This window comes from Carlito syrichta, unplaced genomic scaffold (genome assembly GCF_000164805.1).
Source record: "Carlito syrichta isolate Samal-C Ts95f unplaced genomic scaffold, Tarsius_syrichta-2.0.1 Scaffold303517, whole genome shotgun sequence".
Lineage (NCBI taxonomy): Eukaryota > Metazoa > Chordata > Mammalia > Primates > Tarsiidae > Carlito > Carlito syrichta.
In genome coordinates, this window is record NW_007247613.1 from 136,960 (window position 1) to 154,001 (window position 17,042).

The 17,042-nt window shown below is 34.8% G+C and overlaps 1 protein-coding gene across 1 annotated transcript in view; it reads left to right on the top strand.

Annotated features, from left to right (window-relative positions):
- Window positions 1-16,588, top strand: part of NCAPG (non-SMC condensin I complex subunit G) — a 32,205-nt gene extending 15,617 nt beyond the window's left edge. The window contains exons 13-21 of the mRNA XM_008058622.2: window positions 2,336-2,455; window positions 8,186-8,410; window positions 10,431-10,612; window positions 10,900-11,074; window positions 12,809-12,970; window positions 13,201-13,333; window positions 13,713-13,799; window positions 15,390-15,459; window positions 16,385-16,588. Coding sequence (XP_008056813.1) covers window positions 2,336-2,455; window positions 8,186-8,410; window positions 10,431-10,612; window positions 10,900-11,074; window positions 12,809-12,970; window positions 13,201-13,333; window positions 13,713-13,799; window positions 15,390-15,459; window positions 16,385-16,505 — 1,275 coding nt within the window. The 3' untranslated portion in view covers window positions 16,506-16,588. The remainder of the gene's footprint in view (window positions 1-2,335; window positions 2,456-8,185; window positions 8,411-10,430; window positions 10,613-10,899; window positions 11,075-12,808; window positions 12,971-13,200; window positions 13,334-13,712; window positions 13,800-15,389; window positions 15,460-16,384) is intronic.
- The last annotated feature ends 454 nt before the right edge of the window (window positions 16,589-17,042 follow it).

Genomic DNA, 17,042 nt, shown 5'->3' on the forward strand with positions numbered 1-17,042 from the left:
CTTTCTGATAGGAATATCCTACAAGTCACATGTGGCTTTACATTTTCTAGTAGCCACATTTAAAAAAGTTAAAAAAGTGCAATTAATTTTAATATGTTAAATATACCCAACTGTAATGTTATTTGGATATATCCACCATACCCAAAATATTATTTCATCATTGTGCTATTTTACATTTTGTTTTCCATCCTGAGTCTTAATCTTAGCACATCTTAAACTGGACTGGTCACATTTCAGGTGTTCAATAGCCACATGAGACTAGTTGCTACAGTGTTAGGTAGCGCAGAATCTTTTGTTTGTTTGTTTTTGATGGTGCTACTCATCCAAAGCAAATTCTGTATGTACCCAAGCTCTTACAGAATTTTTCCTAAATTGTACTTACTTGGGATTAGTGAGAAATAGCCAAAGAATGTAAGTCTAATAATTTCATGAGTTCCTAAATATAGTAAAGAAAACCAGTTCATGATATTCTAGAGCTTCTGATAAAAAGAAACAAACTACTTTGTATTTAACTATTAGAATTTATTTTTATTTTTGGAAAAGTAGATCTCTTTAGTGAAAAGTAATGCTTTTTAAATTCTATTTGATCTGGTGTGGTAGCTCACGCCTGTAATCCCAGCACTTTGGGAGGCGGAGGCTAGAGGATTGCCTGAACTCACAGGTTCGAGACCAGTCTGAGCAACATGGGGAGACCTCGTCTCTACAAAAAAATAAAAATAAGAAAATTAGCCAGATGTGGTGGTACATGCATGTAGTTCCGGCTACTTGGAAGACGAGGCAGTAGGTGGAGGCTGTGGCAGAATAAGACTCTGACTCAAAAAAAAAAAAAATTCTATTTGTGTACTTTATGTCTGGCCTTATAATAAGAGTATAGTAAATTAAGGTATTATTAACTACACAATTTGAAGTAGTAAATATAAAGACTTTATATATATATGGGAAAGCACATACAATATTAAATAAAGGACAAAAATTAAATAGTCATGATGATTTTAAATGTGTAAAAGTCTGTGGGTAAAGATTGAAAAGACTAAAAGAAATGTAAACAAGGTATTTGGATGAAATAGTCATTTTTGTGAAGTTTCTGTGTTTTAAATAAAAAGTCATGTATTATTCACTGAACAAATATTTACTTAATGTCTGTTACTAAATGCTAGGAATAACATGTACATGGTATACAAAACAGGTATAGATTGCTCTGGTTGATCTTCTGGTCAAGTGAGGGGAACATCAATTAAGTAAACAAGTGAAAGTTTATTCTATTGATTCTTGTTATGAAGAAGAGCTATGTGGTCATATGTGAACTTATAAACTTATAATAGCAGGATTCTTTCTATTTCCAAAGGTGACCCTGGTCTGCTATTTGAGTAGACATTAACTGTTTATTAAAGGGAGGGAAGAATGTTCAATATGTTAGGTACCAGCCACACGGGGCTGTTAAAAACTAGTCCAAATTGAGATGTGCTGTAAGGCTAAAAACAAATTGGGTTGTGAGGACTTAGTATAAACAACAGAAGACAAGTTATCTCATTAATAATTTTTTACATTAATCACATATTGCAGTTAAAATACTTTGGTTAGCCGGACTCGGTGGCTCAGCCTGTAATCCCGCACCTTTGGGAGGCTGAGGTGAGTGGATTGCCTGAGCCCATGGGTTCGAGACCCGCCTGGGTGGCAAGACCTCATCTCTACAATAAATCAAAAAATCAGCCGGGCGTGGTAGCTCATGCCTGTAATTCTGGCTACTCGGAAGGCTGAGGCGGAAGGATCGCCAGAGCCCAGCAAGTCGAGGCTGCGGTGGCCGGGAGCGGCCATTGCACTCCAGTCTGGGCGACGGAGCGAGACTCCAACTCAAAAAAAAAAAATACTTTGGTTATTTTGGATTAAATATATTAAAATTGGTTTCACCTGTTTCTTTTCACTTTAATGTGGCTACTAGAAAATTTAAAATTATCTATGTGGTTCCCGTTTGTGGCTTCTATTACATTTCTCTTAAATAGCACCCATAGGAGGTGTCAAAATCAGACTAGTTGCACAAACTAAGAACAAGAAGTAGCATAGTGTAAGATGAGACTGGGAAAGAAACTATACAATAGGGAACAATATATGTCATGTTAAAGAATAGTATCTTGTTCTGTGAACACTGGGAAGCCATTGAATCAGTTTTAGCAGGTGGAAGGTAAGTGTTCCATAATCAAGACTATTTCAGGAAGGTCATTGGCTATATTGTTGTTTTAGCAGTTTAATATATAGACTTTTCATTTTGAACATTTTAGTATGTTTTTATACATTTCTTACCTTGGTCAAAATTGTTTTAATTTCTAATTTATTTTAGATTCTTCCTGGAATAATAAGTGTTCATCCTGTAGTAAGAAATCTGGCTGTTCTATGCTTGGGATGCTGTGGGCTACAGAATCAGGATTTTGCAAGTAAACACTTTGTATTATTGTTGCAGGTGAGATTTATTTTGTGACATAATCTTGATTGTATCCCCTGAAGTACTCTGGTGATAATGCTATCACTGAATTTATTTGGGGGCTTATTGATGATGACGATGATGATTATGAATAATTTCAGTACTTTTTGTTTAGGATTTTTTTATTAAAATGTGTTTGTAGAAGAAAGATAAAACATTTATTTATGATATTCTTTTAGTTAATCACATAGCAAATAGTGAGTGTGTTTATTATGTACTAGCAGTCTTGTTGACTTAGGGGAATAAAGGTAGGTAGTGAAGAAAACAAGATAAAAATTGTTGTCCTATGCGTTCTAGAAGGAGAGCTAACATTCTAGAAGAGAAAATGCATAGTGAAAAATAAACATATATGTAATATGTCAGATGGAGGAAAATAAAGCAAGAATGGGAATAGGGAGTAGGAGAAGGAGAAAGAGCTGTTTGAGAAAGGCCTCACTAATAAGTTGACATTTGGGCCAACACCAGAGAAAAGTGAAAGTGTGAACCATGTAGATATTTGGGTTTCCAAGGAGAGAGAAGAAGCCTTTGCTTGGCATGTTCAAGGAGAAAGAGGACATATAGCTAGCAGAGATTGAGCAAAGGGGAGAATAATAGGATAAAGGATTTGCAGTCCATGTCTTTTAGGAAGTTAAAGACTGTAAAGATGTCAGCTTTTACCATGCGAATGACATGGAAAAGAATTGGAGGGCTTTGAGCAGAGGATTGTTATGATCTGACTGGGCACAGAACATAGTGTTGGTGTAGACCAAGGAGGAGTTGGCAGATCTGTTTTGTATAAGACCAGAGATTAACTTTAGACTTTGTGTGATGTATAGTCTATCTCAATTATTCATCTCTGCTGTTGTAGTGTGAAAATAGCCTTTGATAATACATAAATGCATAGGTTTTACTGTAGTTCAATAGAACTTTATTTATGGACACTGAAATTTAAATTTAGTATAATTTTCACATGTAATGAAATATTTTTTTTAACCATGTGACTTTGGAAAACGATTTCTAACTTGCAGGCCGTACAAAAACAGGTGATAGGCTAGGTTTGGCCTGTTTGCAGATTTCTAGTATTAACTAGGAGTACAAGTAGAGAAGCCAGGATGCTAATAAGGAGGGTAATCAATAATCCAGAAAAGAGATGGTGATGGCTTGGGTGAGGGTTCTGGTTACTGGGGTCATGAGAAGAGTGGTGATCTAAGTTTGAAAAAGATAGCTAAAGATTTGGTATAGAGTAACTAGAAGGATGAAATTGTTCTTTCCTTTGATGGGGAAAGCAGAAGGAGCAGATTTTATGGTAGGCAGGATGAAATAAGGAGTTCAAAAATAGGTATGGTAAATTTGAAGTTTGAGATACAAGTGGATATATTACATACGCATTTAAGTGTAACTTTTTAGGGGAGAGGTCCAGGATGGAGAGATGAATGTGGAAGTCTTTGTTCTATTGATAATATCTGATTGTATTTAATGCTTAGAGACTGGATATTGCCTGAGGAGTGTATATAGAGAAGCAATCTTAACTTTGTAGGACCCTAAGGCTCAGGCAAAGTTTAAAGGGAGGGGAGATGAAAGAGGGACTAGTAGAGGTTAAGTTGAAATAGACAGTAATAGGGGGAGAGTGTGATGTCTGGAAGGCAAGTGGATGATAATACTTTAAGGAGGAGAGAATGATCCAACTGTCCAGTGTGGCTGACAGGTTGATGATGATTTATAATGGACAATTTCTGGCAAGTAAGGAAGTGTTTGCTGACTTTCGTGACAGTAATGGCAACACCTGATTGGAGAAGACTGAAGAGAGAACTATGGGAGAGGAATTAGATACAGCTAGTATGGACTATTCTTTCAAGATGTTTGTTTTGTTGCATTGTAAGGAATGGCAAAGAAATAAATGGAATAAAAAGAAGAACTTTTTGGTCTTAATTTTTTTCAGTGGAGGAAATCACAGCATGGTATACTAAGGAGAATAACCCAGTTGAAGAAAAAAATGATAATATAGGAGAGAGAGGGTAACTTGCTAGAGTGATTTTCTTAAGTAGGCAAGAAGGCATAGAATCGAGTGTACCATTGGGAGTACATTTGGCTTTTAAACTTCTTGATTTGGACATCTGTCTTTAACATTTGGCCTAGCTTAACTCGAAAAATATACCTCCTCTACTTCTACCATTTAAAAAGGACAGTGTCGCCTTTGGGAGGCTGAGGTGAGTGGATTGCCTGAGCCCGCGGGTTCGAGACCTGCCTGGGCAACTTGGCGAGACCTCATCTCTACAATAAATCAAAAATTAGCTGGGTGTGGCAGCGCGCGCCTGTAGTTCCAGCTACTTGGGAGGCTAAGGCGGAAGGATCGCCGGGGCCCAGCAGGTCGAGGCTGCAGTGGAAGGGAGCGGCCACTGCACTTCAGTCTGGGCGACAGAGTGAGACTCCAACTCAAAAACAAATAAATAAAAAAAATAAAAAGGACAATGTGATGCATGTAGCCTGTGGTGTTACCAAGTGTAATGGGATAAAAAAGCTATAAGGAACTCGGGGGCAAATTGCTTGCCAAAAGACAAATTAAGATAGCAGAAGAGAGTTTTGTATGCTCATCTTGAAAACAACATGAATCATCATTTTCATGAAAATATTTTTTTAATAGGTAGAAATTGAGCAATAGTTGAATTTTTTTTTTTTGAGTTGAAGTCTCACTCTGTCACCCAGACTGGAGTGCAGTGGCATGATCATGGCTTACTGCAGCCTCGACTTCCTGAGCTCAGGCGATCTTCTGCCTCAGCCTCCTGGGTGTGCCACCACACCCAGCTAATTATTTTATTTTTGGTAGAGACGAGGTCTTGTTCTGTTGCCCAGGCTGGTCTCGAACTCTTAGGCTCACGCGATCCTTCCACCTTGGCCTTTCAAAGTGTTGGGATGACAGGCGTGAGCCACTACACCCAGCTGAAGCACACTTGAATGTTGCTTATGACATTGCTAAGAAAAGGAACTTAGATGTTGGAAGTCACATGTCCTGGAAATGGTCGAATTGGCTTGTGGTTTATAGCAAAGGAAGAAAATTAAAACCATACTTTTGTCAAAAAACAATCATCAGGAATTTGTTTTAATTTCCTGATAGATTGTGGAGGAATTGGTAGCTAATCAATTCATTTTGACATGCAGTGATTAACTTTCTGATACTTCCTTGCTTATATTTATTATCCTATGCTATTGTTATCAAAGAAAAATGTCTATTATTGTGACTCCCCCATTTGGAAACAATATCAGTATTATCTGATATAGCTGGGCGTGGCAGTGAAGTTTCTTTTTAACTAGAAGAAAAACCTTGGTTTGTTGTCCAGATTAATAACTTATAGTGCTTGGTCACACATCTGGTTTTGCTTCAAGATAAAGAATGAATCTCCATGTGTATAGAGTCATTACTTTGGGGTGTGTGTGTGTGTGTGTGAATGAATGTGAATCTAATTTCGTTTTCCAGGCTGGAGTGCAGTGGCATAATTGTGGTTCACTGCAGCCTCAAACTACAGGCACATGCCACCATGCTCAGCTAATTTATATTTATTTTTTTGTAGAGACAGGGTCTCACTGTATTGTGCAGGCTGATCTCAAACTCCTGGCCTCAAGCAGTCCTGCCTTGGCTTCCCAAAGTGCTGAGCTTACAAATGTGAGCCACTGTACCCCTGCCTAAAAGTCATTTCTGTTTTACATCTGTAGTTATTGGTATCCATGGTTCTGCTGGTAATTTAGATTATTATTGTGAAATTTATTAGCTTTATAGGTGCCAGGAAATAAAATTCTACATCTTCAAAGAAGTTTTGCTGAGTAATTAGAACAGTAGGTGCTCTACTTCTGTTTCCTGCTCTAACGAGCTAGATTGAGCAGGTTCATATCATCCATGTGTCCAAAGTCAATGTCGTGACCAAAAAAAAAAAAAAAGAGCTAGATTGACCCTTGGTCATTACTTTTTTTTTTTTTTTTTTTAAGTGGAAGAAAAATCTTATTTGAACATCTGATAGGAAGGGTTTCATTTATGTCTAACATATCAAGTAGCTATTTTTGGCTCTAAAAATGAGGTAAAACCTTCATTAAGATGTTATTTATACTATTATGAATGCTGCTGAAAAATTATAAGTTTTTGTAAGTTGGAACCCTAATAGAGGAGATTGTAGGTAGCCAATTACATAAACTTACTAAAGTGCTAAAAAAATCATGTGAAATTTTGCCTATATTTTGTGTATTATTCTGGAATGGGATTTTTTTTTAGCTCTTATTAGATTCCTCAGAGGGGTCCATGATCAAAAGATGTTAACCACTGATAGATTCAATTATTTATCCTTATAAAGCCTTTATTTTTAAGGTTATCATGGAAAAATTTAGGAAAAAGTAGCTGACTTTTGGATGACAAGAAATCAGTCCTTTTGAGTTACGTTATAGGAATAAAAATTGGTGTAAACACTTGTTAGAAAGGCAAGAGAATGAAATTATTTCTAAAGTGAAGATCCAATATCTAGATCTGTAGCTACCCTGTTAGGGATAGAGGAGCAGTATACTTAGAATTTAGGGAATAGTCACGACAATGACAACATATTGTCTTAGGCTTTTGACTTTGGCAGGTTTGTTGGTCTTGATCTTAGGAAATATATAATAGACATATTCTTGAATTTTTTTTCAAAGTTTTGAAAATTTTAGCTATTTTTCTCGATTGATCAAAATTATAGGTGATTTTTATTCTTTTTTTTTTCTTTGTTTAAAAAAAATTCCTGCTATGTATGGGCAGCTCAGATTTTTATTCATTTTAAAGGCCAGTTATAGAGCCAAAGTTATTTATCAGTGAATTATTCCTAAATTTAATTGCATTAAAGAATATAGTATGATGGGCGCGATGGCTCAAACCTATAATCCCAGCACTTTGGGAGGCTGAGGTGAGGGAATTGCCTGAGCCCACAGGTTCAAGAGCAGCCTGGGCAACTTGGGGAGACTTCTCTACAATAAATCAAAAAAAAAAAAATTAGCTGGGTGTGGTAGCACGCGTCTGTAGTTCTGGCTACTTGGAAGGCTGAGGCAGAAGGATCGCCTGAGTCCAGCAGGTGGATGCTGGAGGGGCTGTGAGCATGCCACTGTACTTCAGCCTTGGTGATGGAGTGAGACTCCAACTCAAAAAAAAAAAGAATATAGTAAATCTCTCATAATAAAAATACTGAGCTTTGTATCTTTTTTTCGTGGCTATGAAATTGGTGTGCATTTTAAAACTCAGGATAGATTTTATACAGACTGCTGAATTTTATGGTTCACCTCCTTTTAGAAAGGAGTCCAACTGAAAACTGAGTTGACTGTTAATAAATTCTGAATATTGAACTAATAAGAAAAATCTATGTATAATGAAATTTGATTACCTATAAGGATACTGATATTCTAATGAATATTTTTCTTTGGTTATAATGTAATGTCTTTCTCTTAATAAGTGGGCCAATACAATTTCAATATGATTGAATCGTTTTTCTGGTTCTTAAAAAAATAATAATAGAATAAAATTATAGTTGAAGGTGTTTATTTTTTGAATAAAAGGAAAAAATATGAAATTTTATTTCTGAAAAGTATTTTCTGTAGACTTGATACTGTGATTTAAATTTGACTGACAAAATAAGATATATCACATTCATTTTATGCAGGGTAAACAGAATTAAAACAGTTTACTGAATTTGCTTGTTTTTTGGGGTGGGGGATATCTTAATTTAGGTGTTGCAAATTGATGATGTCACGATAAAAATAAGTGCTTTAAAGGCAATCTTTGACCAACTGATGATGTTTGGGTTTGAACCGTTTAAGACGAAAAATGTCAAAGCTCCTCAATGTGAAGGTGCAGAAATAAACAGTGATGATGAGCAAGAGCCAAAAGAAGCTGAAGAGACTGCTACAGCTAAGAATGTTCTGAAACTAATTTCTGATTTCTTAGATAGTGAGGTAAGAAATAACCCAGCCCTTTGATTATGAAATGCCATTTCAGCATATGCATTTGTTTATGTTCTTTATGTTTTGTCTTTTACTACTGAGGTTTAAACTTGGACAAAAATTTGTTTTGCTTTTTGAATACCTTAATTAAATCCCAACTTTCACTTCCATCATACCTTATTTTCCACTATCGAGTTGTATGTGCAAAGAATTGAAGTGTAAAAAATGAAAATGACTATTTAAGGGGGTTATTATTAATTTATCTTTTATGTTGTCTTTGTGACTTGGGAGCTTTAAGTTTTGCCCCCAAGAGTTCTATGAAATAGTTTAGAATAATTTTATATAGTATGGTAGAAGATCTAAGATTGGATGTGGGATTGGATTTCTTAAGATACTCTTGGACTACCATCTTTATAGCACATATAAACCTTGAACTGATTAAACATTCTTATACTGATTACTTTTTTCTTATTGAGGTAAAAGTGATATGACAAAATAATTTTAAAGTGAACCATTCATTGGCATTTAGCACATTCACAATGTAGTGCAACTGCCACCTCTATCTAAAATATTTTCATCATCCCAGAGGGAAACGGTATCTATTAAGCAGTTGCTCCCCATTCCTCTTTCTGCCATCTCCTGACAAACAATCTGCACTCTGTTGCTATAGATTTAATTATTCTGGGTAGTTTATATAAATGGAATTGAACAATATGTGACCTTTTGTTTGGCTTCTTTTAACATAATTTTTCAAGGTTCATACACATTGTAGCTTGTATCAGCACGCCATTCTTTTTTATAGCTGAATATTCCATTTTATGAATATGCCACAGTTTATTTATCCATTCATCCATTGAAGGACACATGGGCTGTTTCTACCTTTTTGCTGTTGCAAATAGTGCTGCCTAGAATGTGTACACATTTGTGTGAGTACCTGTTTTCGGTTCTTTTGGGTGTATACCCAGGAATCAGACTGCTGAGTCATATGTAAGTCTTTGTTTCACTTTTTGAGAACCAGCCAAACTTTTCCACAGTGGCTGACCATTTTACAGTTCCACTTTCAAGGTACAAGGTTTTCAATTTCTCTACATCCTTGTCAATATTTTCTCTTTTAAAAAAATTACAGCCATCCTAGTATATGTGAAGTGGTACCTCATTGTGGTTTTGATTTGCATTTCCCTAATGAGTAATGATGTTGAGTGTCTTTTTATCTGCTTCTTGGCCATTTGTATATCTTATTTGAAGAAATGTCTATTCAAAAATATCCTTTGCCCATTTTAAAATTTGGCTGGTTGTCTTTATGGAGTTCTTTATATAGTCTGAGTAGTAGATTCTTATCAGACATATAATTTGCAAATATAGTTTGTTTTTTTGCTTAATGCTTTTGGATATAAAATTTTTTTATTTTGAAGATAAATTTTTCTTTTTGTTGCTTGAGCTTTTGATGTCATATCCAAGAATCCATTGCCAGATGTCCAAGTCATATAAAGATTTATCCTTGTGTTTTCTTCAAAGACTTTTATGGTTTTAGCTTTTATGTTTAGGCTATTAGTGTATTTTCAGTTAATATATGTATTTGGTGTAAGGTCCAACTTCATTGTTTTGTCTGTGTACATCTAGTTGTCTTTTTCTTCTCTAAGTTTGCGTTGGTTACTCTTTTAGGAATGCAGTTTTCCACTTCTGCAGCTTCTATTCACATTCTACTCATTATTCACACATATTGCCAGGCTATTTCTGGAGCTTTCACTTAATAGACACCTTTCTCTGATGGCAGGGGCCGTTGCCGAGGGTTTTCTGTCTTAGAAATGCTAAGCATTTAAATATGTAGAGAATTAAAATTTTCACAGCTAGACCAAGGATTTGTCTAACATCATTTAGATTTATCTAAAATTGTTATGTGACTTTAATAATTTTGTAATAAGATAAGTGATTTTTAGATAACTTATATAAAAAAGTTACAGAACAGACTACATTGTAAAAAGACTTAAAAAGGAGATACATTAAATTCTTCTAATGAATGTCATCTGTATAGGTATCTGAACTTAGGATAGGAGCTGCAGAAGGACTAGCCAAGCTGATGTTCTCTGGGCTTTTGGCCAGCAGCAGAATTCTTTCTCGTCTTATTCTGTTATGGTACAATCCTGTGACTGAAGACGATGTTCGACTTCGACATTGCCTGGGCGTGTTCTTCCCCATGTTTGCTTATTCAAACAGGTATTGAGTCATCCTGATCACTTTGACTTGAAGTCAAATGCAGGTCCCCCATGAGTTATATGTATAATGACATCTTCTTGTGGATTCTCTTTTTCTTCAGTAGTTAAATGATGAATTGAGAACAACTCGTATCAATTTTATCTGTCTGAGTTACTTGGCTCTCTCCTAGATAAAAGTGTACTTTATCTTGATGAGTGAGTTTCGTACATAATAGTTTTTGGAGTCATACTTGTTTGCTTGTCAAGTAATGTTCTGCTAATATACTTTCAGTTTGTTTTTCTCAATAGGACTAATCAGGAATGCTTTGAAGAAGCCTTTCTTCCAACTCTGCAAACACTGACCAATGCCCCCGCATCTTCTCCTTTAGCTGAAATAGATATCACAAATGTTGCTGAGTTACTCGTAGATTTGACAAGACCAAGTAGGTTAAATCCTCAGGCCAAGAATTCCCAAAATTATCAGGTGAGTACATTGGCCTATGAATGGCAAGGATGATAACTTCATGCAGATTACTGTTGTTTTGGTAAAATAATCTGTCTCAGAGATTCTTTGAAATAGTGAGGAGTTGCATTTTGATCTTAAGACTCTGTCTCAAGCATATAACACAAAGTACAAAAAAACCAAAAAGACCTTTTGGGAGATGTGGAGAAATCACATGAAAATTGAAGTAATCAGTTATTATATTTGTTATTGAAAAGGTAAAAAAAAATTGTCACTCTCACTAGCCACTTCCCACCTAGTATTGGCTGTACCTAGGTTATGTAGGGATTGTTGAGTCCTCAAACGTTGGCTTACCTACTATGCTTCTGATACAAGGAAAGAGAATTCAAAGGATAGAACTCACCTCAAACTTATTTTGACTTTTAATTCAAGGCATTAATATTTTTATTTTATATTTAGTGACTGTATACTTTGTTGAAGTCACAATATTATATGCTTTTGGAAAGCTGAGATCACAAAGGATATAGCAAAATAGGGTAAGAGTCATTGATAGAGCTATTAAGTACTTTGGGACTTTAGAGAAGGGCAAGTTCGTGGGGTGGGAATGATGAGTACAGCATTAGTTTTAAAACACAGTGAGTAAGATTCACTTAGGGCTTGGGATTTGGGGAATGGTTTAGGTAGAGAGGGAAGATATTTAGTAAAGGTGATAAAGGTAGATGGTTGTGCAAATCACATTTGGAAACTGGAAAAGTCATTCTGGCTAAGGATCCTAAATAGGACTGTTAGGGCAGAACACTGGGGTAGATTATAGATTACTTTAAAGGCTAAGGTAGGATATTTGGAGTGGTCCTTATTTGCAGTGAGTAACTATGCAGAGTTTATGAGGAAGGAATATGATGAAAGGGTTAAAGTCATGAACTACTTATTCGGAAGATTAATAGGTGGTCAGTGATGGTTATATGAGGTGAATTGGTGAGAAGAAAGTATTAATAAGCAGTTGAAAATCTGTATAATTAGTTTGTAGAGAAAGAGTATTAGAAAGTAGTAATACAAAGTGCAAAGAATAAAAATTGCCATAGCACAAAACCAAAACAAAGCAAAACAGAAAACTATAGGTATAAGAGCTAGAGAAACTAGGGAACTGGAGTACAAGAAAGGTCCTAATTATGGGCAACAGCATACTTCACATGAGCTGTTGACATAGTTTGATTAGGGAGCACTCATTATCAGCATTTTGGAAGAGTAAGGAAAAAGTAGTTTGGGGCATAACCCTACATTGAACTGCTGTGCAGGCAAAGGCCCCAGCTGATCCCACAGGGAGTTCCAGATCTGGAATGTTCCTCTGAATTGTCCAGAATTGAGATGAGCTAGGACACTGCGCCTGTATATTGGCCAGCCATTGGGTTTGGACTAACCCTTGGGGGAAGAGAGAAGTATGTCCTTGGGAAGGCCCATTGTCATCAACCTGAATCCGTTCTGCAGCCAGGAACCCTTGGCTTCCAAAACTTGCAGCAACTGGGGGATGAGTGCTTCTTCGGTCTAAAGAAGTAGATGTGGGCTCTGTATCACACAGTATTCACTAAAGATGTCAAGAAGGGAGCTTATTGTGGGAGGTGGAGAGGGATGTTAAATTTGATTTTAGACATTTTGCATTTGGGATTATGGCAAGAGAGTTAGTTGGAAATGTTTGTTAAATGTTTAGGGCTGTATTATAATTTTCAATTTACAGTGAATTTTCTCTTAATTTTCTAGGCCTTAACAGTACATGACAATTTGGCTATAAAAATTTGTAATGAGATCTTAACAAGTCCATGCTCACCAGAAATTCGGGTCTATACAAAAGCCTTGAATTCTTTAGAACTCAGTAACAATCTTACAAAAGATCTTCTGGTTCTGTTGAATAAGATTCTGGAGGTAAAGTAGTTTGTAATTACTCTGAATTAGTATATGTATATCAATGTAGAATTTATATGGTTGTATTAAGTTATATATATGTTAGCATATTTTACTCATTTGAAGTAAATTTTTTTGTTAACTTCATATAATTTTTAGAATTTTTAAATACCTTGATGTGTATTAGTATGTAACTTTTTTCAAAGAAGATAAGAAAATACCATTTAAAAATGTTAATTTTTTTTATATAGCAGGTAAAAGATAAGACATGTCTGAGAGCTTTGGAGAAAATCAAGATTCAGTTAGAAAAAGGAAATAAAGAATTTGGTGAACAAGCTGAAGCAGCACAGGATGCCAATACAACTGTTTTTCAAACTGAAGATGGTAATAACATCCTGACCTGAATATTTATAAGATTCTGTTCTTTTCATCTTTACTGAGATTTTTTTTCCTCCTCTAATATGTTAGGTTAGATTTCAGAAATGAAAAATTGTTCTAATTAATCCTCTTGGGAAAGAGTATTACTGATAAGTGTTTATTCTACCTTTCAAACTTTTTTGCATACATTTCTCACCACATGACCATCTTTTGAGGAATTTTACTTTTTTCCCCAGTGTTCACATTTTTTGGAACAGTGATTTATTGTAACTTTTTAATAGCCGCTAATGGTGCTTGTCATTTCACTGGTTTATGAAAACTGGACTTGAAAAAATTGTATTTCATAAGGCTTTTATTTACATTGTTCTGTTATTTCCTTTAATAGAAAAAAATGAAGATGTATATATGACTCCTTTCAAGGATATAAAAGCATCCCGAATGTCAAAATCCACTCAGCAAAAGACTAAGAGAGGTAGCATATAGATTGATTAGCTTTATAATAAATGTTTTAAATTTTATCTTCCAATGGAAAATACTTGTTTTGAGAGTTTTCTTATCTTTCTTTCCTTCTGGTTAAAGATTTTTATGCCTTAGGTATCCTTAACTTTCTATTTAATTCTTTCAGTTAATGGCTTATGGCTTGTCAGTTTTTGCTTTGTGTCTAAAGATTATAAAATCGGTGCTACCCATGTTGTGAAGGACAATATGGGTTTACTTAAGATTTGTTTAAGTGATGGTTTTATATGAGTTGTGTTCAATCCTTTATATAACTAAGCATTTGTTTTATTCCTGTATTTGGGAGGGTATTTTCCTTCTATTCCCATCCTATGTCATAATTTCCCAACTTGGTTTATTTCCTAAGGGATATCCAACAATAGGGAATTTGTTGGAATAAAGTAAATGTTGATTACTAGGGGATCACTTGGAAAAAAAATCTGAAATTCAAGATCTTTTCATTTTTTATTATTTCCTTATTACAAAAGCAATGCATGCTTATTACAGAAAAATCAGAAAGTACATCCAAGCACACTATTATAAAGAACACTAATAATCCCACCCATGAGCCAACCATGATTTTAATCTTTGAAAACTATTTTTAAGGCCCTTTTCTATGCAGTTTTTTTTCTAAAATGGAGTCTGATCAAAATATCACTTTTAAGCAATAAATTATTTAAACACAAATTGCTGGATATAGTTCCAAATCAGTCCCATATTGTTGGATGTTTTCTTGGGGATAAATGCATTAGTAAACATACATAAATAAGGGGCAAAAATTTAAAAAACAAAAAGTCTAACATGAATGGGTAGGGCATATAATTTTCAAACAAATTGTAATGTTGAACAATTTGGTTTAGTTTTTCGTCAGATAATATACCATGAAAACTTTATTCTTTTTAATAGTTAAAACTTCATATATACATGCTCAGTTTTATTTCTTACAAATGAGGAACATCACAAGCCAAACTTTGTCTTATTTCTTAACTTTGTAAATTTCTAACAAGTAGAACTTTTGTAACTGGCAGTTTATAAAAGTTCTGAAATATATTTTAGAACACATTTTAATGGATCATGTATATGTTTCAGTTTTTTACAAGAAGGCATGATTACCTTACTAATTAAAAAAAAAAATTAATTCCAAGAAAAAAAAACAGTTCTATCTCTTAACAACCTGTTTGTGGATCTAACTTACCTTTCTAACCTTAATTTCCGTTAGTCTCTCCTATACCTTGTGCTATAGCCATAAGAGAAGTACTTACGTTTTTCTTATGCTCTGTCTCCAAATATATCGAACTAAAATTTGCCTCCTTATAACTTGCTTGATACTTCCTCATTTTCCCTTGCCCTTTATTAACACTTACAAAAGAAATTTAATGTAATTTTTAATTTCGCTTGAGTTTCTTTTCTCTCTGGTGTTGATAATTGATACCAAGGTGACAAGGAACAAGGAGGAAGTAAAAGGATTGTTGTGTTGAAAACAGAGGATTTAGCCAGCCCAGAAACTAGATTAAAAACAATAAGCAATTGATAATAGATTTTGATAATGAATTATATTGTCTTCTAGGACAAAGAAAAGTGACAGATTCTGCTAGGATGAATAGGAGACGTCAGACTGCTGAGACTGACTCTGAAAGGTATGCCTTGCATGTCTATACTATATATATAAAGAGAGGCCTGTCCATTTTTATGTTTAGAAGTATTTTCTTGTGAATGAGAGAAACACAATATATAATGAGACAGTGAAAACTATAAATAGCATGTCTTGGATATGTAGTCTGAAATTCCATTATCAAGAGCCTTTGACTTCTTATGGCTTGTTTGCTTTTGCCAGTTAGCATGGATGGCCTTTATAATATCTTTAATATGGTGTCTCAGTTTATATTTTTTAGGTATTATAATTACATGAGTTGGTATGTATAACTCTTCCTTGATATAGAATTAGCAAACTCTTGACTTCAATAACATTTGGGTTCTCTACACCTACAATGACAGAATGATTCTGCCTATAATTTGGATACGTTGTGCGGTAGTTTATTTTTGTTTATTGTCAAATAAGGTGCTGTTAGAGCTGAAAGTTTGTCGCTGTCTTACATTCATCTATTGGTAAATTGTATTGTGTATATTTTTAGTATGTCTTTAGATAAAGTCATGATTAATAAGTTTAAATTGTCTTTTTGGGGGGAAATTTTTGTTTACTGTGTTTTAGAAATTTATTGTCTAAATCAAGATAACTTATTTTTTTCACTCCTTTAATTCCAAAAGAAACCTCTTTGGGACAGTATGGTCCTTGATTAATTACAAGCTTCATTACAACTTTGGATTTTTTTTTTTCTTTCTGTATAGCACCACCAGGTTACATAAAAACATTAGCTAGGCTTCCCATAATTCACTTTTCTGGATAGCCAGTCAGTGCTTTTTGGTGTTGAGATTGTAGTTTTAATGGAATCCGTCTATCAATTAGACACTGACAGAATGTGACTCAGAAACAAAAAATGTTTTATTTATAAACTGGTTTTAAAGCTTGTATCTAAATTGGTTGTGTTTTCAACATTTGTTTAGTCATGAAGTTCCAGAACCAGAATCCGAAATGAGGAGGAGATTACCAAGACGAGCCAAAACAGCAGCATTAGAAAAAAGCAAACTTAGCCTTGCACAATTTCTCAATGAAGATGTAAGTTAGAAGAGATGGTGGACATGGAATCCTTTGAAATTATGTTCAGTTCTTTGCTTCAATAAAGTTACCCTGTGTCAAAATTAAAAAAAGCCTGATACTTCTCTGAAGACTTTCTGCGGTGAGATTCCACATTTGGCCTATATTAAATAAAGCATTAGGACAGCATCTGCCATTGTGGTCCAAAGACCATCTGTATCATTTACAAAGAATCAGAGGTGGGCCTAGGACTCTGGCTTTTAAATAGCCTTCCCGGCTGATTCTTATGTACTCTTCAAATGTAGCTTGCATTTGAGAAGCTTATTACGTAGATGGCCAGCTCTGTTGAAGCTGCTTCAGAGCCATTTAACGAGTGATTTCAAGGGCAGATGAAGTGCTACAGACTGGCTAGAAAGGAGCTATTACCAGTATAAAGTTCAACAGTTATTTTGACAAGCTTTTAGATTCCTACACTAAAAGCATTTTTGATAATGCCATCTGCCTGGGTAGCCCTTGTTTGTGAATGTTTCTTGGGTTAGAGAGATACGTGTATGAGTCTTAATCATG